This window comes from Odocoileus virginianus, unplaced genomic scaffold, assembly GCF_023699985.2.
Source record: "Odocoileus virginianus isolate 20LAN1187 ecotype Illinois unplaced genomic scaffold, Ovbor_1.2 Unplaced_Contig_59, whole genome shotgun sequence".
NCBI lineage: Eukaryota > Metazoa > Chordata > Mammalia > Artiodactyla > Cervidae > Odocoileus > Odocoileus virginianus.
Genome location: NW_027224376.1, coordinates 86,262 through 110,858, shown reverse-complemented (window position 1 = coordinate 110,858; position 24,597 = coordinate 86,262). Strand labels below are relative to the sequence as shown.

General features: G+C 35.8%; 1 protein-coding gene and 1 pseudogene across 1 annotated transcript; one reads left to right on the top strand and one right to left on the bottom strand.

Annotated features, from left to right (window-relative positions):
* The first annotated feature begins 10,934 nt into the window (after positions 1–10,934).
* Positions 10,935–11,870, top strand: LOC110152924 (olfactory receptor 9S13-like). The gene has a single exon (XM_020916744.2). The coding sequence runs from the start codon at positions 10,935–10,937 to the stop codon at positions 11,868–11,870; it is 936 nt and encodes a 311-aa protein (XP_020772403.2).
* Positions 11,871–23,410: 11,540 nt separating this feature from the next.
* On the bottom strand, positions 23,411–24,366 carry LOC110152921 (olfactory receptor 9K2-like; annotated as a pseudogene).
* Positions 24,367–24,597: the final 231 nt, after the last annotated feature.

Below are 24,597 nucleotides of genomic sequence, written 5' to 3'. Positions count from 1 at the left end.
TTATTATTTCTCTTCCATTAATGACGTGGTGTCTGTTTATTTTGTACTCTGCTGGTCATCAATAAGATTATTCTCCTGAGTATCATAAAAATATTATCAAAACCTTTTTAAAGGTAATGTATCCTTTCCACATATTACTTTTTTTTTCATGTGAGCATTGTCAAACCTAAATGTCCTGGATATTGGAGATTATCTGGACACTGCAGAAGCATTTTTCAAGATGAATCTTCAGACTGATCTCAAATAATATTTTATTTCACATAATTGATTTCTATTTTTATGGCATACTGCTGGAAACTATTTTAATATATTATTACAGTGGTTAAGCAATTGTTTTGTATGGTGTTAGTCTTTGGCATTGGTCCTTCCCTTATACACAGTTCCTGGTGGCTCAGGCCATAAAGAATCTGCCTGCAATGCAAGAGATCCAGGTTTGATCTCTGGGTTGGGAAGATCTCAAGAGAATGAGTGGCTACCCACTCTAGTATTCTTGTCTGGAGAATTCCATGGACAGAGGAACCTGGCAGGCTATAGTCCATAGGGTCACAAAGAGTCAGAGACAACTGAGAGACCAACAGATTTTACACACAGTCATTGGACATTGACAAGAATGTCCATCTTACTTTTAAAGTAAATTATTTCTCAGTTTAATCACTAGTTTATCTGGCATGTTAAGTGGTGTTGAAACAAGCAGACTGTCAGTAATTTCTCTAGCAAAGATGAGTTTATTTGAGATCAGCAGAGAATTGCAATTTGTGGTATGTAATCATGGCGAGCCACATGCAACACTGTATGCCAAGGGAAGGAGAACAGTTTTATAGAAGGAAGAGGAATTTGTGAATGCTCTAGTGAACAGTCTATGACTTTTTAATGGCTCAATCTTTGCCAGGTAAGAAGAGTAATCTTCTTGTAGCCCTTCCAAAGCCTGAAAATCCCAGCATCACCTCAGAAAAAAAGCCCTGTTCATGAACAACTGGGTTGAAAGCTAGCCACCTTAGGAGAAGCTGTCCCAGTTCTGCAGGGAACAGACTGAAGGCTATTCAGTTTCCATGGAACAGTCTGATCTCAAATCACACCAAAATGTCAAATGAGTACTAGCCTAGAGAACAACACCTTAACCAGAATGTCAGAAACTTTAAACAGATCTCAAATAAAGCCAGGAGGGCTTCAAAGGCAAAGAAGTGGAAGCTCAGTTCCAGGAGAAAAACATCCTGCAATACCCAGGGTTGGTGAGAAAAACATTATGCAACAATGGGCTCAAATGAGGTACCACACTTGTTTGTTCACCTGCCCTAGAGCTGTTGGGAGTCTTCTCTGGTCCCTGTGGGAACCACTGAAATGTTGACCTGAAGCAAATAGACTGCCAGATATTTCGCCAGCAAACATGGAAGAGAAGCACAGAGTTGCAATCCAAGGCCAGACACAGGCAAGTTCCTGAATGACATGGGAAGGAAAACTCTTAAAGATGAGGAAAGAAAGACTGACCATATCAGCTACAAATTGCCATCTACCTCTACAAGGATTAAATCATATGCTGGTACAGCTGCTGATTTTCAACAACCTCTGAAAGGAGTTAGGGTAGAGTGCAGAAATGAGGCATTCTGTGCTCTGGGAAAAACTGGCAGGACAGGTCTTCTGAAAGATATTTTCAGGAGCCAATTTTATGAGTCCAATTCTTGTATCTCCTAATATCTAGAAAAGCACTAAAATCCTTCATGATGACGAATGTTCCTTGTGACTAGCAGAAACCTTCTGCAAAAAAATCTGTGCTTGATTGCATGTACTCCCCCTTCAACAGAATCACATACATATACTGACCATCTTTGGAGCAGCTACCTGAGGTGCTGTTTCCCAGACTATAGTCTTCATTTTGTTACAAATAATATTTGACTAATGACTCGCATGTTGTGTATTTTTTTAAGTTTTGATAGGCGCTGTAGTGAAAAGAGTACTTGGCTTTTCATTGGCTGAGTCCTTGACAGGAAAGAAGAGGACTCTTTGTCCTTCTCATAGGGTTCTGCTCTGTTGTACGTATGAAAGCCCCCCACTTTGGCTTTCAACTCTATTTAATTCAGTTTCTGTTTACAAATTTTTTTATAATCATTGTTGACTTTTCACTTAAATCAACTATACTGTACTTGTTCTATCAAGAGGAAGTAATAACAAGAAGAAACCAACAATAAGCAATTTTCATCATATGCATAAACTTGGGAAATTGTATATTGAGTGTCTTAGGCATAGGGGAGTGCTCTGAGGACTGCTTGCTCATGGATCCTAATATAATCAACAAAGTGGGAGATAGAGATATACAAATCTTTTTGAGCAATCATTTCCTTAAATGAACCTTCGTAATTTTTCCTGTATTAATTATTTAAGGAATATTTAATAAAAGAAGTTAGGCACTTGTCAAAATAGAGTATGATCCAAAATTTACTTACTATGGCTCTGTATCTTCATTTATTCCATTAATTTTATTTAATCTCTGTCTAACATGTTTGATCTTGTAGTAGGCTTAGGTATGAATAAACTTGTTCTTTGCGGGAATTTACAGTTTAATGTTGGAATCAGATCATTGGACAGGTAATTAAAATCTAGAGATTTTATTTTATTGTTTAATGTATGCAAACAGTAAACAGGAAGATTGTAAAGTGGGGTGCCTGAGAGTGGACTTTGGTCATCAAGGAAAGTATTCCTATGGTTGCATGGAAAATATATTTAAAGGACACAAGATTGGAGTTAGTGAAACTGCTTTATCAGTTTGTTTTTTATGGGGCTTTAAGTATGACAATGTAATTTTTAAAAGGTTTATTTAAAAATTATAAGTAAAATATGCAGAACATAGAAACTGATTAGTATGAGAGGGATGAAGCAAAGAAGGTGTGTCTCATCATTTTGAACCTGAATGATATGTGTGGGATGGTAGAAACACATAAAAATAAAGCAGCTCTTAGCAGGCTAGGAATAGAGGATAATTTCCTTACCTTGAAAAGTAACATCTACCAAAAACCTAGAGCTAAGGTCATATTTATGGTGAGAGAGCTGAAGCTTTCTTGATAAAATTAGGAACAAGGCTAGGAAGTCCCCATTACAAAAACCTTTTAACATCCAGCTGTAAGTCTTAGCTAATGTAATAGATGAGAAGCAGAAAGAAAAGTGTTATGGGTTGAATTATGTTTTTCAAAACTCATATGTTTAAGCCCTAACTCCATTATTATATTGTATGACTATAGAGTGGACCCTTGAACACACTGGTTTGAAATATGCATGTCATCTTATACACAAATTGTTTTCAATAAATGTATTAGAAGTTTTTGAATATTTGCAGCAATTTGAAAAAAACTTGCAGATGAACCATGTGGCCTAGAAATATTTTTAAAAAATTAAGAAAAAAGTTAGATGTGTCATGAATGCATAAACTGTATGTAAGTGCTACTCTATTTTGTCATTTATTATCATAAAATATACACAAATTTATTATAAAAAGTTAAAATTTGCCAAAATAAATGCACACAAATACTTACAGACCATACTTGGAACCATTTCCAACTGAGAGAAATGTGAAAACATAAGAATGCAGCATTAAGCCATAATTATAGGAAATTGACTGTAGTAATCCTGTGCTACTGTCGTAATTTTGTAGCGGCCTCCCTGCTGCTGTTGTAGTGAGCTCAAGTCCTATGAGTGTATACATAAGGCTGCACATGACACTCCATGTGAGCTGCTAGTCTCTCCAATACACTGGGTACCACAGTAAAAAGTGATCTCTCCCACTTGTGTATTTTTCATCCTGGTTAGTGCAATACCTTAAGTAAACACTATAGGACTCCTACGAAATGCCACTCACTAGTGATGCTGGAAGTTCTCCTAAGAAGCAGAGAATAGTCATGACCTTGGAAGGAAAAGTTGAACTGCTTGGTACATTGAACAAATTGAGGTCTGTAGCTATGGTTGCCCATCATTTTAAGATGAATGAATCCTGTGCAAGGAGTATTAATTAAAAAAAAAAAGAAATTTGAGAAAATATAGCTTGCTGTAGCTATTCCAGTAGGCATGAAAACTTTGAACTTTTGTGAAATACTTTTATCTTGTATTAAACATGCAGCTTTTATTGTGTGCAGGATTGCTATAAGAAAGACATATCTATAGATTCTAATACATTATTACATGACAATGTAAAGCAAAAGGAAGGTGAAGGATCTAAAACTGGAAAATCTGATGACAGAAAAGGATGGTTTCATAATTTTAGAAAGAGTTTTGGTTTAAAAAGTGTCAGGATAACACAGGAAGCATCTTCTGCTGATCAAGAGGTGACAGATAAGTTCCCAAATGCCATTTAGAAAATCATTGAGGAGAGAGGATATCTGTCTGAACCAGGTTTTAATGCAGATAAAAGTGCCATTTTCTAGGGAAAAAACTGTCACAAAGGATATTTATTAGTGAGGAAGGGGAGTAAGCACCAGGATTTAAGCCAGGAATGGATAGGCTCACCCTATTGTTTTGTGCAAATGTGTTCAGGTTTATGTTCAAAACTGTCCTTACCTATAAAACTACTAACCTCCAAGATCTAAAGGGAAGCAAATGGCAGCTGCCAATCTTTTTGTTGTATAGCAAGAAAGACTACATAAGTACTATTTTCTTTTCTGGATTGGTCCCACTAAGGCTTTATTCCTAAATTAGGAAGTACCTTGCTGGAGGGGTATGTCTTAAATTTATTTATTTTATTTTTGATATTAAATAGTGTCCCTGGCTACCAAGATCCCCATGAGTTAAAAACCAAAGGCGTCTACTTTTCTCCTGAACACAACATCTCTAATTCAGCCTCTACATCAGGGGGCATATGGATCTGTGAGGCTCATTACACATGATACTCTGGAAAATACTGTCAACGATATGGAAGAGAACCCTGATAGAGAGAGAACATAATGAAAGTCTGAAAGGATTATACCATTGAAGATGCCATCATTGTTATAGAAAAAGCTGTGAAAGCCATCAAGCCTAAGACAGTAAATTCCTGCTGGAGAGACTGTATCCAGATGTTGTATGACTTCACATGATTTACAATAGAGCCAATCAAGAAAATCATGAAAGGCATTGAAGACAGGGCAAAAAAGCTGGTGAAGTGAGTAAGGTGTTTCAAGATATGGATGCTGGAAAAATTCAAGAGCTGATTAACACAACAAATGAGTTAACAAAAAATTTGATTTATTTTTACTTTTGCTACCCTTGTTAGAGGAGATTGATCCAAAAAAAAAAAAAAATACTGCTAAGAGTGATATCAAGAGTGTATTGTCTATGCTTTCTTCTAAGAGTTTTATGATTTCAGATCTTACATTTGAGTTTTGAATCCATCTTGAATTTATTTTTGTATATGGTATTAGAAAGTAAACCCTTTTGTATGATTCTTTTGCATACAGCTATCCAGATTTATCAACACCATTTATTAAAGAGTCTGCCTTCTCTCTATTGTGTATTTTTTTCTCTGTTATTGTAGATTAATTGATGCATAAACCTGGATTTACTTCTGGGCTTCCTATTCTGTTCCATTGATCTATATGTTTGTTTTTGTGCCAGTCCCATACTATTTTGACTACTTTGCTTTGAGTATAGTATGAAATAAAGGATTATGATATTTCCAGTTTTGTCCTTCTTTCTCAAGATTGGTTCAGCTATCTGGGAGCTTTTGTTCCCATACAAATTTTAGAATTACTTGTTGTCATTGTGTTTAAATATGTCATTGGTAATTTGATAGGGATCACACTAAATCTGTAGATTGTCTTGGGTAGTATGGCTATTTCTACAATATTAATTCTTACAATTCAGGAGCATGATAGATATTTGTATGTTTTGTTGTCTTCAATTTCTTTCATCAGTGTCTTACAGTTTTCCAAGTCCAGATTTTTTATCTCATTCATTAGATTAAAACTTAGGTACTTAGTTCTTTTTGAACCAATTATAAATTGAATTTTTCTTAGTTTCTCTTACTGATAGTTTGTTGTTAGTGTACAGAAGCACTATACATTTATGTATGTTAATTTTTATTCTGTAACTTTAATGAATTCACTTATTAGTTCTAATAGTATTTTTGGTGGCATCTGCTAGGATTTTCTATAAATAGTATCATAACATTTAAAAATACTGATAGTTTTATTTTATTTTTTCCAATTAGCATTCTTTTTCTTGTCTGATCATCCTTACTTTATTCCTAATTTAGAGTAAATGTTTTCAGCCTTTCACTCATTGTTGATCATTTAAATCATAAATGGATGTTGAATCCTGTTCAAAGCTTTTTGGGGCTCTACTGAGATGGTCATATAACTTTTATTTTCAATTAGTTAATGAGGTGAACAAATGGACTGAATTGTTGATTTGACTCATCCTTTCATCCCAGGGATAAATCTCACTTGAAGATGGTATATGACACTATTTATGTATTGTTGATTTTTTTTTTTTTTTTTGCTAATAAGTTGTTGAAGATTTTTGCATCTATATTTAACAGTGATGTTGGCTTGTACTTTTCTTTTTTTTTCATTTTATGTCTGGTTTTGTCATCAGGGTGTTGGCCTCATAGAATGACTTTGGAAGTTGTTCCTTCCTCTTCAATTTTTTGTGATAGTTTGAGAAGGGTAGGTGTTAAGTCTTTAAATGTTTGGCAGTATTCTTGTGAAGCTGGTCTGGTTGTTTGTTGGATAGTTGCTATTACTGATTCAATTTCATTACTGGTAATCAACCTGTTTATATTTTCTATTCCTTCTTGATTCAGTCTTGGGAGATTATACATTTTTAGTAATTTCTCCTTTTCTTTTACTTTGTGCATTTTATTAGCTTTTACTTTTTCTTAGTAATGTTTTATAATTACTTGTATTTCAGTGTTGTGGTTTGTAACTTCTCTTTTATTTCTGATTATACATATTTGGGTTCTCTCTCTTTTTTTTCTGACAATTCCAGCTAAACGTTGATCAATTTTCTTTATCCTCTCAAATAAACAGCATTTTGTTTCATTGGTCTTTTCTATTGTTTGTTAATTGCTATTTCACTTATTTCTGCTCTGATCTTTATTATTTCTTTCCTGCTACTCACATGTAGTAGTTGGTTTTTCTTTTCATTTAATCTTTCTTACCCCTAACTTCCTTTTGGAATAAGATTAGAGTGTTTATTTGAGATTTTCTTCTTTCCTGAGGTGGGATAGTACCAGTATAAACTTCCTTCTTGTGATCTCTTTTGTTGCTTCCCATAATTTGGATTATTGCTTTTCATTTTCATTAGTCTTCATTTAATTATGACTTCCTTTTTGATTTTGGCACTGACCCATTGGTTATTTAATAGTGTACTGTTTCATCTTCACATGCTTATGATTCTACAGCTTTTTCTTATAATTGATTTCTAGTCATATACTATTGTAGTCAGTAAAAATGCTTGATATGATTTCAATCTTTTAAAATTTACTGAGACTTGCTTTGTAGCCTAGCATGTGATCTCTCCTGAAGAATGTTCTGTGTACACTTGAAAAAATGTGTTCTGCTGTTTGGGGATGCATACATACATACATCCCATATATATATTCTATATATATACTTTTGCATGTATAGAAATAGAGGAAAACAACAGGATGGGAAAGAATAGAGATCTCAGAAAATTGGAGATATCAAGGGAACATTTCATGCAAGATGAGCACAATAAAGGATGCATAAGTATATTTTCTAGCTAAAGGGAAGTATTATTAGAAGAAACAATCTCAAGGAACATTTTGAAATGCACAGAACATAACTGTGAAGTCTTAAAAATATTTTATGTAAGATTTCTTCTTTCCCAACATATTCACTGAGGAATCTTTATATAGTCTAGAGTCATCCAACTATAGCCTCTAGGCCAAATGTTTGCACTTGTTCCTTTACCTGTTGTCTATGGCTGGTTTCACACTGGTTTCACAGGCAGAACTGAGGATACAGGAATACAAGACATATGTTTCTCTTTCAATTGGATTGTTTCTCTTTTCTGGTTCTATCACTTAGTGTTCAAACTCCACCATGGTTCTCAGTCTTGAAGAGATTTCCAGGCTTCTGAGATCCTTTAACACCTCCTCTTCTAGTGCCTTGAAATCATAGGTGGAGCTATAATCTCCTGATCTTGCTAATACCTATGTTACTTCAAAATCATCCCCACTTTTTCCCCCAGCTCTTCCATGGACTGTTTAGATTATTCTGTGTATTAATACAAGCATGATGTATTTATAATAGAGATAAGAAATTAATTTCTAAAATGGTTGTAACCCATTCAAATGAAAAATTATGAATACCTCTCTGGGTAAATCATGAATTAAAAGAAGAATCAAATATTTCTTAACCAAATGTGTTTTTTAAAATTATTAAGTTTTGTAACTATAACTCTAGCCCTTATGTCCTCTAGAGAGAGTATCTAACTCTCTAATGGTCTTGTGAGCTTACTAATTAGTAATTTTTTCTCTCATTTTTCTTTTTTCATTATGATATCAATAGAAAATACATCATAGGTGAGAAAGGCCTTAATCCCCGAAGAATACCCTGCATAGGGAATGCTCACCATCAAGGTTTCCCTTCCCATGAAAGAATTTCTCTCAGGACCCATTTCTAGTATATTTGTTGGTTTAATCAATGAAAAGTATAGTAAATGAGAGAGAGAGAGATAAACCACAATTTGTGTTAGCAACTGTTCACCTTAGCAATTTGAGACATGATCTTAACAGTGATGGAATGCAACCTATGTTGCAGAAAAACTTCCTGTTAAACAAAGGTTTGTTTCTTTTCAAACGTTTGTTTCCTCATGAATGTACAATACAATACTTATCATAGAGGATATACTAAGATGAGAAGTAGTATCCATTGTTGTGAGTATATTTTTATAGGTAAGTTGTTCTCAACACTTTTCCCTTTTAGATAACTTTTTTTCTGTTGAAATCAGAAACTTTATATATGAATTTTAAGGAAAGTAAGCATTTTGTAGTTGACAGTCTTGACAGAGGTTTTTTTTTTTTTTTTTTAACCATTCCTCTGACTTCTAAAATCTATCAGTCAACACTTCTAATAACCTTTAAAATTTTCAAAAAAGTAGATACTGAAACTGTATTGAATTGATTTTAATACACTTTCACAATTCTAACTAGTCTGAGAATAATGTCACAGGAATAAAATCATAGTACTGGCAACAAAAAAATATAAAAAAATTTAGGAGACATTTCCTAATTTAGATCATATGTGATTTTATTTATGTACTGTAATTATATAGTTTATATATATATATAATTATAAATTTTATTATAAAAGATATTTCTATAGCACATGAGCTTTTTATGTATCATTTTTATAGTATGTGAGTTTTTAAATTTATCATCAGTTTTCTTTAGTATTTTATGATTATTGCTCAACCTAGTGACTCTAAATAAATCTCTTAAATATGGTTTTGTCTCAATATCCCCATTCATAAAATTAGAAGAAAAACTCTTTCTTTACCTCTCAGTGCATTTTATCTGAGGACATTTTATAGTCAAAATAGCATAAATCTAAATAAATATAGTACAAGCTTGTTTAAATACATAGTTTTTCTTTTGTGACTATCTCTAAATTGTTCTATGTGCCTTCCATGCTGCATATGAACAGATCTTTGTATTTGTAATTAATTTTTTTCTGCTTCTGAAAAGACAGAAAAATGTGTCAAAGATCTTTGAATTCTCCACTTGCATTCTAATCTGCAAAATCTAAAGTAAGCAAAAGAGAGAAGAAACAAAGGAAGAAAATTCAGGAAGGAAAGAAGGGTGGAAGGAAAACAATAAAGTCTGATTTCATTGTGTTTAGGAAATATAAGCAAGAATCATTCTGTTTTTTAGCAAACTGTGCCATTAAGAGTGTATGTCACCATAGGGACAAAAATAATGGAAGAAACAAGGATGTGATGTAAATGTATAAAATGCATTTGAATCTATTCTAATGAGGTGGATGAAACTGGAGCCTATTATACAGTGTGAAGTAAGTCAGAAAGAAAAACACCAATACAGTATATTAACACATATATATGGAATTTAGAAAGACGGTAATGATGACCCTAGATGTGAGACAGCAAAAGAGACACAGATATAGAGAACAGACTTCTGGACTCTGTGGGAGAAGGCGAGGGTGGGATGGTTTGAGAGAACGGCACTGAAGCGTGTATATTACCATATGTTAAATAGGTCAGCAGTCCAGGTTCCATGTGTGAGACAGGGCGCTCAAAGCTGGTGCACTGGGACAACCCAGAGGGGTGGGATGGGGAGGGAGGAACACATGTACACTGATGACTGAGTCATGTCAATGTATGGCGAAAATCACCACAATATTGTAAAGTAATTAGTCTCCAATTACAATAAATGAATTAATTTAAAAAATTTTAGAAAAGGATCATGCTTTTGTCAGGATCTGAAGTGTTTCTTCTAAAGATAAAAAGACAGGTACAATATTTACATATTATTTTTCTAAAGTAGATAAAGTAATCATTAACAATAAAATGAGATTATAAATTAAACAGATTTTACTCCAGGTAAAATCTTAAGTGGGAAACATCATCCATTAAAAGAGGCAGCTTTCAACACCAGCAAACTGATAATAAATCCAGGGGGAAAAGGCTCATATTTCCAAACATTTTCTTAGAATCTCCACTTTACCAAAGCACATTTGGAGAGCGAATCCATAATATTTGCAAATAAGCATATCTGAAAAAGGATAACCAGGCAGATTTAACTCTTCACTAGGAAGACTTTGAAAGTAGTTCTTTTACTTTTTTTTCATTGATGATTTGTAAAATATTGGGAACAATATAGTATGAAATTATTTTCTCCCATGCTGGTTCCTTCTTATTATTACTATAACATGTATTCTGATTGTTCACTTCTTTTATGTTACTATCTCTCCAGCCCTGCCTTTATCTCAGCTATGAAGAGTGAGTTTAATAGGAACCTCTCAGAGGTGACTGAGTTTATTTTGCTGGGATTTAGAACCCCTCCAAAGCTACAGATCCTCCTGTTTCTAGGATTCCTGCTGGTCTATATGGTCACCCTGGTGGGAAATATCAGCATGATAGTTGTCATTAAGATGGACTCCAGACTTCAAATGCCTATGTATTTCTTCCTTAGAAACTTGTCCTATTTAGATCTCTGCTACTCCACAGTCATTGCTCCCAAAACTTTAGCCAACTTCTTGTCTAATGAAAAGAAAATTTCTTACAGAGGCTGTGCAGTCCAGTTTTTCTTCTTTGCTCTGTCTGTCACCACTGAGGGCTTTCTTCTGGCTGTCATGGCATTTGATCGATTCTCAGCCATTTGCTCCCCACTCCTGTATCCTGTGCATATGTCCCCAAAACTCTGTGTTCAGTTGGTAACTGGCTCCTATGTCTGTGGCTGCATCAATGCTGTAGTCCAAACAGGTTTCACCTTCAGTTTGCGTTTCTGTGGAGAAAACAGATTGGACCACTTTTTCTGTGATGTCCCAGCCCTGATCAAGATCTCCTGTGTGGACACCTTGGTGAATGAGATTGTACTGTTTATTCTGTCTGCTCTCATCATCATCACCACCACAACTGTCATTCTGGTTTCCTATGCATATATCCTCTCTTCTGTCCTAAAGATCCCTTCAACCCACGGCAGGAGTAGGACTTTCTCCACCTGTGGCTCTCATATAGCAGTGGTGAGCTTATTCTACGGGACTGTGTTCTTCATGTATGCCCAACCTGGAGCCATCTCCTCTCCAGAAGAGAACAAGGCTGTAGCTGTGCTCTACACCCTTGTAATCCCAATGCTAAATCCTCTAATATACAGTCTGAGAAACAGGGATGTGCAAGATGCTGTGAAAAGAATATTACACAGTAAATGATTCTCTGCTCATATTTGTAATGTTATTATAATACTTAATGGGCAAACTGTGTTTTCTAAGGGTCTTAATTATCTTTGTTTTTATAAAATTACTATACCAAAGATAGTTATATATACGACACAAATATTTTTCTAAGTTTTATAATATGATATGTCTAACAGATACAGGTATATAGATCATTATTTTATTTCCTTAAAATGTATGAAAACATTGTATGTTTTCAACTTGTGATGTGACAATATTTTCATTTCAATGTTACTTTGATTAGGAATTAAATATTAAGAGCATCTATTACTCATTAAAATAATATTATATCAGTGTGAATAATATATATGTGTGAATAATATTATATCACAGTTTCTGCAGATGTAATAACTATTCTTTAATTCAAATCAAATGAACTGATATTTCTTTGCACAAGACAACAGCCCCACTGTGTATTAGTAATGGAATAGTAATGGTTGGTTACATAGAATACTTTTGACATGAGGTCTATCCTTCTCCAAATTTCCAGGTTTGCATTCTGAGGAGTATCATATCCATAGAGTTACTATTCTTATAAAACAGATGCCCATAATATAATATTTGAGGACAATTCTTCAGGTGGAAAATATGTCAACATTCTACTAATTTTTTGCCCCAGTTTCTTCTTAATATAAAATGATATATCTTATAATAATAAAAGCTGATACATAACAGGTACTATATGCCATAATCATTTTTATTCACTATTTTCAAATGAGAAAAATGATATTAAGCAACTTGGTGTACCTAAAACTGTATACCCATATGGCTCCAAATTTTTAATTATGCAAATATATCTTTCAAAGCATGTGGCTTTTTAAAAAAATGTAATCTCACAACCTAAAAACAACCATTTCTGAATGGAGGTATTGATGTGGAGCCAGTCTGGGAACTAGAATAAATTTAATGGTTCTCCTTTTATTATGTGTGTAAATACTATTCTGGGTTTCTATTTCCACATTTTAATCAATTTTTTGGTGTAGAGAAGTATGTTCTTTTTATTAGTCTTTTCTCTTTTAAATTGTATATATTTATACACTGAAAATCAAGTATTTTCTAATGTCAGTTTTTAAATTTATTATCAATATTTTATTTTAATTTTGGCCATGGTGTGAGGCTTGTGGGGTCGTCACTCCCAGTCTGTGGTCAAACCCTTGCATTTGAGGCACAGAATCTTAACTGTGACTGCCAGGGAAGTCCCTTATATATTATTTTAAAATATTGGTTAATATAAAATACTTTTTCTATATGATGTAAACTGAGGTTTTTACTCAGTTTTTTCTATCAACTAATCATTTTTTCTAACACTTAAAAAATATAGAGAGGAAAGGAAAGTTTTTGCCCTACTTTTTCTTATTTCTTTTCTTTAGAGATATGTGAATACTAAATTAGAATTTAGGAATCTATCAAGTCAAAAGTATTAATGGGTGTGCATCACTTGTTTTAAAACTATATGTGTGGTTTGTCACTGTTCTGATACTTACCCACATTTGGTCAGGCCGGAAGGTTAATTCTTTAATTTCTCTTCCTCTCACACATGAGTTATATTCAATTTCATAGTGGCAAGGTTGTTTTTCCCCCCTTACCTAGTATCCATAATGGAACTTAGGCAGAAAGGGAATGTCTTCCAAGATCTCAAGGCTTCCCCAAATACTTGAGTTCAACCTGATAATCAGTTCCCACCAATTAAATAATTTGTTTCTAGCTTACTACTGTACTTCCAGCAAATAGCAAATAAGTTTTACAGATAAATCATGATAGGATGCACAGCCAAGCAGGATCAAGAAATTACTGGTATTCTGGTAAAATACTAGCCAATAGGGCCCAAAATATATATAAAATTCCTAATAAATTCTAATTTCTTTTATTTTTTGGAACTTATTGTATGACCATGTATTAAGTGTACATTTTATACATACTAGATATATTTCAAACTTTTTGTTTCTTTCATTGATTTGCTGTCTCTTTATGCTGGAATCACATGCTTATTGAAAAATAAGATTTAATGCCTGAAACAGCTGCATCTTTTTCAAAAATTTCTCAGCTAGTATTACTATTTTAGTGAACTTCAGAATTGTTTTGCATTAAAAAGAATTCTTATTTGCACGTTAGCAGAGTTGCATTTAGGAAACACTGATTTGTTTACAACCCTCATTTGTAAGAAAACAGTAAGAATACCGCTTTGATATCAGACAACCTAGCTATGAGGCCCTGCACTGCTACTAAGCATAGCTTTTGAGAGGTTCTTGAGTGGTTTTAAGGTTGAATGAACTCTATCAGTTTACCTATTTCATTCAACAGATGTAAGCAAAGTGAAAGAGTTAGTCACTCAGTCCTGTCTGACTCTTTGTCACCCCATGGACTGTAGCCAGCCAGGTTCCTCTGTCCAATGAATTCTCCAGGCAAGAACACTGGAGTGGGTAGCCATTCCCTTCTCTAGGAGATTTTCCAACTTAGGGATCAAACCCATGTTTCTTAGGTCTCCTGCCTTGCAAGCAGATTTTTTACCATTTGAACCACCAGGGAAACTCATAATATACTATAATCAAGCTTTTGGCATAAGAAAGTTTTCAACTAATAGTAGCTTTAATTATTATTATTACCACTATTATCATCTATTTTAAATTTGCCTTTTATTGTGGCAACATTGGTTTGTAACACATTATTATATAGGTTTCATAAATACACATTACATTTCCACTTCTATATACCACAGCATGTGTGTGTGTGCTCAGTCATGTCCAGCTCTTTGTGACCCTTGGATTGTAGCCTGCCAAGCTCCTCTGTCCATGGAATTTTTCAGGCAAGAAGACTGGAGTGAGTTGCCATTTCCTCTTCCAGGGGATCTTCCCGACTCAGGGATCCAAGCCCCATCTCCTGGGTCTCCTGCACTGGCAGGCGGATTCTTTAACACTGTGCCACCTGGGAAGCCACCCTACAGCATGTTAAAACCAAAAATTTAGTTTTCATCCATAATCATACAGTTGACCCACTTTACTCATTTCATCTTCCCTGTCAACCTGTTCCCCTCAGATAACCACCAAACAGTTCTCTGTATCTATGCTTGTTTTGTTGATTTGTGGCATCATCTTGTCTATAAGTTTTAGTAGTGTGAAATTTCTATATTTGAGAGCCACAGGTTTTTCAGTAAACATATTATTATATATTTCATACATTAGTTGCTATTATGACAAGAATCTTCATCACCTTATGTGCCTAATGGATAATTTAAGGATTCAAAGAACTTTTAAAATTATTAACTTCCCTGATAGCTCAGTTGGTAAAGAATCCACCGGCAATGTAGCAGATTTGATTTCTGGGTCGGGAAGATCGGCTGGAGAAGGGATAGGCTACCCACGCCAGTATTCTTGGGCTTCCTTTATAGCTCAGCTGGTAAAGAACATGCCCACAGTGAGGGAGACCTGGGTTTGATCCTCGGGTTGGGAAGATCCCCTGGAGAAGGGAAAGGCTACCCACTCCAGTATTTTGGCCTGGAGAATTCCATGGACTGTATAGTCCATGGGGTTGCAAAGAGTCAGACACAACTGAGCAACTTTCACTTTAAAATTATTATCTATTTATTTTATATGAGCTTGCTAAACTGTCACTCAATACTTAGATTTTTAAAATTATGTATTAGATTTGAAGCCTGCCTAGAAAAGAGTCAAGTTTTAAGTTTTTAGCTTCTCATTGGAAAGCTTCCATGAGCATTCCCTCAGAGTTGATATTAGCAAAAAATACTTTCTATGTATTGCAGTTACTATATAAAGTACACATATGCTTTCTTACTACTCAGTCAGACTTATGGTGAAGGTACCATTATATATATATATAATATATAATTTATTAATATAAATTAATATGTGTATAGAGATTGTATCTTAGAAGAGTTATGTAATGTGTTTAATTTCACATTGCCAGTAACAATGAAGAAGGAAATGGCAACCCACTCCAGTACTCTTGCCTGGAAAATCCCATAGACTGAGGAGCCTGGTAGGCTAAAGTCCATGGGATCGCAAAGTCGGTAACAACAAAGGCCAGGGCTGGACCCTGAACTTTCTGATCCTACAGCCCATAGAGGTAAACATTATGTGGCAATGGCTCAGAGAAAGTTTTGTCCTCTATAAGTTTTCACGTTGTGAAGATATTTGTTAACTAACAAATATTAATTTTATTCATATGTCATTAACATTTGCTTTCTTGATACATCATAAACTGTTAAAATATTGAATGAGCTTTTCTTTGGTAATTTTATCCATTGCAATAATTTTTGCTTTATTGTATTATATATGCCATTAAGTTACATATTTTATTAATATTGATGCATTTCTTGCATATATAGATGCATATTTATAATCTCATTAGACTGAAATCTGCTTTATTTAATACTTATATGGCACTTGATTTATTTAAAAGTTTTATTTGGTATGGGAAGAACTAAAGAGCCTCTTGATGAGGGTGAAGGAGGAGAGTGAAAGAGCTGACTTAAAACTAAATATTAAAAAACTAAGATCATGGTATCTGGCCCCATTACCCCATGGCAAATAGAGGGAGAAAAGGTGGAAGTAGTGACAGATTTCCTCTTCTTGGGCTCTAAAATCACTGCAGATGGTGACTGCAGCCATGAAATCAGAAGATGTTTGCTTCTTGGCAGGAAAGCTATGACAAACCTAGACAGTGTGTTGAAAAGCAGAGACATTACTCTGCCGACAAAGGTCTGTATAGTCAAGGCTATGGTCTTCCCAGTGGTCACGTATGGTTGTTTGAGAGCTGGACCATAAAGAAGGCAGAGCACCAAAGAATTGATGCCTTGGAACTGTGGTGCTGGAGAAGACTCCTGAGAGTCCCTTGGACAGCAAGGAGATCAAATCAGTCAATCTTAAGGGAAATCAACCCTGAATACTCATTGGAAGGACTGATGCTGAAGCTGAAACTCCAGTATTTTGGTCATCTGATGCAAACAGCTGACTCATTGGAAAAGTCCCTGATGCTGGGAAAGATTGAGGGCAGAAGGAGAAGAGGGTGTCAGAGGATGAGATGGCTGGATGGCATCACTGATGCAATGGACATGAACTTCGGCAAGCTTTGGTAGATGGGGAGGGACAAGGTGGCCTGGTGTGCTGCAGTCCATGGGGTTGCAAAGAGTCAGACATGACTTGGCGACTGAACAATAAAAAAATCTGATATGTATCATTAAAATGTTAATTTAAGAAATTTTATATAACTTTTTACAGCTGTGACTTCTAAAAACTCATGAATGGAGAGTCAAATATTTGCAAATCAGGAAGGATAATTACCATACATTAAAATATGAATGTAAGAGGAAATAGTTTGCTAAAAATATACTAGCATTTGATGAAACTACTTGTTATGATTGAATATACTCAATCATAGCATATTTCTCAACTTCAGAAGATAACAACAAATCATATCCAAATAGGTTTAGCCAATGTATATTCCCACATCAGCATATGAAATGACACATTGATTCTCATCCTTTCACATCTCATTCTTGATCAAAAGGTATTTCAACAAAATGAGAAGCCGCAAGAGGGTCTCTGAGACTCCGAAGCAGGAGATAAACCCTCATGACATTCTTACGATCAAGGATAGAGAACTGAGACTGAGCGAATTCTGCACAAGACAGACCTTGTTCCAATAATCCTTAACTTCCTTTATCCTCCCCACAAAGTTTCCTACTTCTCCACAATTGACTCTTTTGTTCAGCTTAGTATAAAGCATTCAGGTTTTGTCACTTTGGGTCTTCATGCTTTTATAAGTGCTCCTGTGTCATGTTAAATATACTAAATAAATTTGTATGCTTTTCTCTTATTTTTCTGTCTGATGTAAATATACTTACCAGGCCCAGCCAAGGCCCAGAGGACAGAAGTAAAATTTTGCCTCTTTTGCATTATTAGGGCTTCCCGGGTAGCTCAGCTGGTAAGAATCTGCCTGCAGTGCAGGAGATCCTGGTTTGATTCCTGGGTTGGGAAGATCCCCTGGAGGAGGACATGGCAACCCACTCCAGTATTCCTGCCTGGAGAATCCCCCATGGACAGAGGAGCCTGGCAGGCTACAGTCCATGGGGTAGCAAAAAGCCAGACACGATTGAGCAACTAACACACAACATGACATTATCAAGTGTTTTTTATAACTCTATTGAGACAATGATTTCCTTCATGCTTTCTATGAGTGTGGTGAGCTACATTAGTTGATTTTCTGATATGAAACCAACTCTGCATTCCTGGGATATAATCAACTTTGTTATAATATTTCAAGCTCGTTTTATACTGCAGAATCATTTTTCTAATGGTTTAAGATTCTACTTTAACATGAAAGAAATAATTCCAAAATATTTTTTCTCTAAAAGTAAATGTCTAATTATCGTGAAGTCGATATGACTCAGGCAAGGATGTGCAGAACTGCTCAGGGTTCCTGGAGGGTTCTGGCTCAAAAAGCAAACACTCGCTGCAGCTGCGGTTGCTGCCATCTGGTGGTTGTTATCAAGTCTGACTAAATCAAAGAAAGATTCCAGGTCCTATAATAGGATGGAACTTTCAGGATAACAGTTAAGAAATCATGTTTCAATGCTGTTCTCTTGAAACATCCCACCCTCGCCTTCTCCCACAGAGTCCAAAAGCCTGTTCTATACATCTGAGTCTCTTTTTCTGTTTTGCATATAGGGTTATCGTTACCATCTTTCTAAATTCCATGTATATGTGTTAGTATACTGTAATGGTCTTTATCTTTCTGGCTTACTTCGCTCTGTATAATATTATCTAGCGTGAAACAGATCACCAGCCCAGGTTGGATGCATGAGACAAGTGCTCGGGCCTGGTGCACTGGGAAGACCCAGAGGGATCGGGTGGAGAGGGAGGTGGGAGGGGGGACCGGGATGGGGAATACATGTAAATCCATGGCTAATTCATTTCAATGTATGACAAAAACCACTGCAATGCTGTAAAGTAATTAGCCTCCAACTAATAAAAATAAATGAAAAAAAAAACAGTTAATAAATTAGAGTATTTTTGAGTTACTTGGTTTCCATCCCTACCATCCTGAGCAGGGGAGGCTGACTGGAAATAACTAGCAATGTGCAAAGTCCCCAACACCTTTCTGCCTCCTGAGATGAAGTTGTTTCTGGCATTGTCAGTCCCGTTTATCCTCCTTTCTCTCATCAAAATCGAGTCCTGTAAGATGTCGTTCGCTGTTCCAAAAATATATGAACGTAAATGGAAAATAGTTTCAAATAATTATACCTGAATCTGTCTAATCTTGAGGTATATTTTCATGCATCTTCCTTATTCAGTTGTGTTTAGAATTGTGTATATATTCAGGGGGCTTTCCTGGTGGCTTAGCAGTAAAGACTTTGCCTGCAATGCAGGAGTCCCAGGAGACACAGGTTTGATCCCTGGATCAGGAATGTTCCCTGGAGGAGGACATGGCAACCCACTCCAGTATTCTTGCCTGGAGAATCCCGTGACAGAGAAGCCTGGCAAGCTACAGTCCACAGCGTCACAAAGAGTCGGACGCGACTGAGCGACGAGACACACATGAGGGTTCCATGAGAGCAGAACCTATCTGCAGACCAACTGGAAGGTTATTAAAAATAACCCAGGAGGAAACAGTAAGAAAGGCACTTCAGGGGTTGGAACAACCCTCAAACACTGTCCTTGGCAGTCACGGCGCTGCCGCCATGCCCCCTGGCCCGACTCCCACGCTACGGTTTCAGAGAGCCGCCCCAGACGGCTGAACACACAGCCCGCACGCGTGCCTCTCTCGGCCTGGGGGGATGGCACTTCCAGGCCCCGCAGTCATCTCCTGTTAAGACCAGGGGAGGTAGATGCTTCACCGATACATGGAAACCAACACAGAGAGACAAGCAAAACAAGGAAATAGAATATGTTCCAAATTAAAGAACAAGCTAACACCTCAGAAACAAGACCTTAATGAACAGAAAGAAGTAATCTATCTGATAAAGGCTTCAAACTAACAGTCACAAAGATACTAACAGAACTCGGGAAAAGATAACCTTCTAGTTGGTCTACAGGTAGGTTTTGCTCTCATGGAAACATCAGTCTCCTTTAATTGCTTATCGTCATGTGTTTACTAAGCTTTGGAGTTCACTTTAGTTGAAATTTCCCACATATTTTTTCCACATAGAGTCAGTTCACTTGAAGAGATCTGTGGAGCCCTCTGTTACCACGGTACACCTTTCATTCTAGGGTAAACCTGTGTTCAACTGTTCTGGAACAGGAGCAGGAACAGTGGCCCAGTTTGCTCAGAGTTATACTCTTGCTTGAGGAGCAGGTTTCTGAGAGGTCAGGAGCCTATAGTATTCTGAGCATAGAATTCTGTCCTTTGAGAGAACTGGAACTGCTACAGTTGGAGCCTGGTACTCCTGGCCTGGCATGCGCTGGGCAGAGCTTTTGCCCTATGAATGGGGGCTGGGTAGATGTAACCATTTTAGCTACTCTTGCTTGGAATAGATCTTCTTCAGTGTGGAGCTGGAGGGGACATGTTCGCAGCAACTACAATCAAGAGGACATGGTGGCCTTTGACTGGGGTCCAAGGGCAGAGGGATCTCTGTGTTCCTGCCTGCACTTGCCCGACTGCACTTTCAGCTCTGCTTGGATGAGAGAGGGCAGGGACGGAGTGGGTCCTGGCTCAAATGTCATAGATTCTTGCTATTCTTCCTCAGATCTAGGTTTTGCTGTGTAAATATGTTTGGTTTGCTATTTCCTTATTTCCAGATATTTCCCTGGTAGGCCCTTCAAGTTGAACATATATTTATTAGAAGATCTCAGGATCTTAAGCAGAAAATTTCTCAAGGATAAAGAAAAAAATCTAGGCAAATATATATCAAAACCTATACTAGCTTTATTTATAATATCTAAAAACTGAACTCACATCAACTGCCCATTTACTTAAGAGCATATAAACAAATTTTCATATATGTGTATAATAGAAAATGGAATACTACCCAGCGACAGAAAGAATAAGTTACTTATACATGACAAAATAAATAAATTTCAAAATCCTTCTACTCGGTGAAGAAGCCTGAGAAAAAAGAGCACATGCTGTATGATTCTAGTATATATCATTCAGATCATTGGTTATCTGGAGATGGGTTTAGAGGGAAGAGTGATAGGGAGGCATAATCATCTTTTGGAAAAGATGGTAATATTCTCTATTTTGAAGTGGTATTTTCGTCGATGCCAAAACTCATGGAATTGTGCACTTTGAACGCATAATGCTTATTTCACACACTTATTTCAATAAAGTGCTTTAAAAAAATAATGATTAGATCTTTTTTTAGACCCAAGTATTTTCATTGTAAAGCAGACTCAGAAATACTTTGTTTTTAAAAGAAGTTTTTCTTTTCACCTGTAAAATAGAAAGTTATGCACAAAATTTGAAAATTTATTATTGTTTGTAATAATTATATTTTATTATTTATGACAATAAACAATATCATTTATTATTATTAATTCACAATTTATTTAGATAACTCATATACAAATCTGAATATTAAAATAGGTTGAAACTTTTGAATATAATTGCTGTTAGTATAGCAGCAGATGGGTGAGAACTCAATACTATCAGAATTATTATTAAATTAAGAGCATCTTACTAGTTATGACACTGCAATCAGCTATAATTATAAATCTAATGGGCCATCACAAGATGATTTTATAGAAGTAAGAATGCTTAGACAAGTGTAGCCTTTAAGTTACTTAGGCATATATTAAATAGCATTCTTTCGAGTGTAAAATAAAAAATCTTTCACGCAGGACTTTGAATCCTATGATGGAACAAACCTTCAATGAAAGAAATTCCTGATTCTTTTCAGTTCCTGCTCACCTAAATCCCAGGCACAGGGTCTTTGCCCATTAGACATTAGTAATCTTATATTAAACTGAGAAACAAGAGTTACTGCAAAGTCAAGACAGTTGACCTTGGAACACATAGGCAAAAGCAGAATTTGAAAGCTCAGTCTGAGTTCTGAGATTATTTTCTTAACTCTTAATGATTAAATATTATTAATTGTATTTTCTTCCTTATTTTATGAGGTAGCATTTTCCCAGTGAGAGATTCTTAAACACTGGAATAATTATTCACTTCCACCCAGATCTCATTTTGTTAACCATCCCAATATTCAGCTTAGTTTATCCATGGTTTTAAAGATATTCCCTCTCTTCACTGTCTAATGTAAGATTGAGATCATTAAAACAATCATAACTTCTCATTTGGATAATCAGAGGCTTTCTGTGATTATCTTCTTCCATGAATATTTATCTATCTGAAGTTAAAATGCAATTTTTCTAAAATACCAATTTGAACACAGTATATCCTTTAAAAAATCCACAGTGCTTCCCTGCTGGCCACAGAATAAAAGAAATCTTCCTTGTCTTGTTATATAGGTCTGTATGAGTTCCATGAATTTCCTTTTACGTTTCTCTCCCTCCCTCTCTTGTGCATTAAAATCAAGAACTAAATTTCAGGAAGCTTTGAAATTTTCCTTGATCATTTAGATCACTCATCTTTAAAGACTGCACTCTATATGTATTTCTACATTTGCTTTTATTTACTGGGTTTAGCATAGAGCTTCCCTAGTAGCTCAGGTGGTAAAGCTTCCGCTTGTGATGCAGGAGACCTGGGTTCGATCCCTGGGTCGGGAAGATCCCCTGGAGAAGGAAATGGCAACCCTCCAATATTCTTGCCTAGAGAATTCCACAGACAGAGGAGGCTGGTAGGGCTGCAGTCCATGGGGTCACACAGAGTCGGACATGACTGAGTGACTTCACTTTCACTTCACTTTAACATATGGCATGTTAGCTCTCTAGTCAGTTATTTTCCCCTCAATTACTGTGACCTCAAGTAGAGAAATTATTTATACCTAGGAATTTTTATAGGGCAAAGAGTACATCAAAATTCAATAAATATTAAATTGATATAAGAATTCTCACTAAGGCACATATAACAAAATATTAAATTTACTCATGTTTATTTTAATTTTCTTGTAAAAAGGAAGGATATCCAAAAATTATCAGTTTAGTAACTATTCAAATGATGGGGAGATATAATTATTCAAGTCAGAGAAACCATGAAATAAATGGGTCATTCATTTAACCTTTGGGTAATTAAGAGTTACTTACATGTCACCCTTCAGACTGTGAACTGCAGAGTGATTCTCTCACTAAGACTTCACAAAGATTTCTTCAGTAAATATGATATTTTCATTTGCTTATTACATTAGATTTTGCTACCTCTACCAAGTACATTTATATCCACATAACACATGTTAACTAACGCAAGCAAGATGAAGATGAAGCACAGAGAAAGTCATTCCATTCTTGAATCAAAATAGGCAAACAATAGTCCAAACATACTTTTCAGCTGTAAGTATATGGAATTCTAATAAATGAAAACTTTATGATTAAATATTTCTAAGATCAGTGGGTACCTTTTTTAGTCAGTTTCTTCCCCAAGTTGTTATACCCCAGGACTTTCGGTTACATCACTGTAAAAACAGAATTAAAGTATCTTTTCTCTAGGCTCTTCCTCAGAGCTTCTTTGACATCTTTGTTTCTCAGAGAGTAAATCAAAGGATTCAACATGGGAGTGAGTAGGGTGTAACACAAGGAGGCCACTTTACTCAGCTCAGGAAATGTGTCAGGAGTGAGATACATAAAAAAGACAGCACCATAGAGTACACTCACGACTCCCAGGTGGGAGCTGCAAGTGGAGAAGGCTTTCTTTCGCCCCTCAGTGGAGTGTATTTTTAGAACTGTGGACACAATATACATGTAGGACACAACAATGACAATTATGGTAGGCAAAATGATAATGCTGCATAAGAAAAAAGAAACCAACTTATGAATATAGAGATCAGAACAAGAAATCTTCTGAAGTGGACGGTCATCACAGTAAAAATGGTCAATGGTCCGAGAGGCACAAAAGGATAAAGTAAAAGTCATGCTGGTTTGAAAAACTGAGCTGATGCAACCACGAAAATTGGAACCAGCCACGAACTGAACACAGAGACGTGTTGACATCTGAACAGAGTAGAGGAGTGGGTTGCAGATGGCAATGAAGCGGTCATAAGCCATGACTGCCAGGAGAAATCCCTCAGTCACAATGAAGAGGGCAAAGAGAAAGAGCTGGGTCACACAGCCTGCAAAGGAGAGGACTTGCTCTCAGACCAGAAGTTGAAAATAGCCTTGGGTGCAATAACAGAAGAATAGAAGAGATCAATGAAGGAAAGGTTGCCTAGGAAGAAATACATTGGTGTGTTCAGTGGAGGATCAGTCATAATAATGACCATCATGCCAACATTTCCTATAAGGATCATGGTGTAGATAAGCAGAAATAGCAGAAAGAGAAAAATGTGAAGATCTGGGCGCACCCTGAAGCTGACAAGAATGAAGTCAATCATTTCTGAGTGGTTGGTTGTTCCGCTGTCACCCATGGCAGAAACCTGCTGAGAGGCAGAAGGCAAAAGAAATGAAATTGCGACTTTGAATCATCAATTCATCAATACTCTCTTAAATGTAGATATACATTATTTACTTCTTAATGAGAAAAGGTATACAAAACAGTTTTAACATCAAGAAGATGCAAGAATTTGTATTTATATATTACTGAACTTCAGGAATTGTTATTCTATTAAGCAATGAAAGAAGTTATTTGGTTAATTTAT

Bases quoted from the DNA above. Each gene is read 5' to 3' on its own strand.
- LOC110152924 (XM_020916744.2), top strand. From the start codon at position 10,935: ATGAAGAGTGAGTTTAATAGGAACCTCTCAGAGGTGACTGAGTTTATT.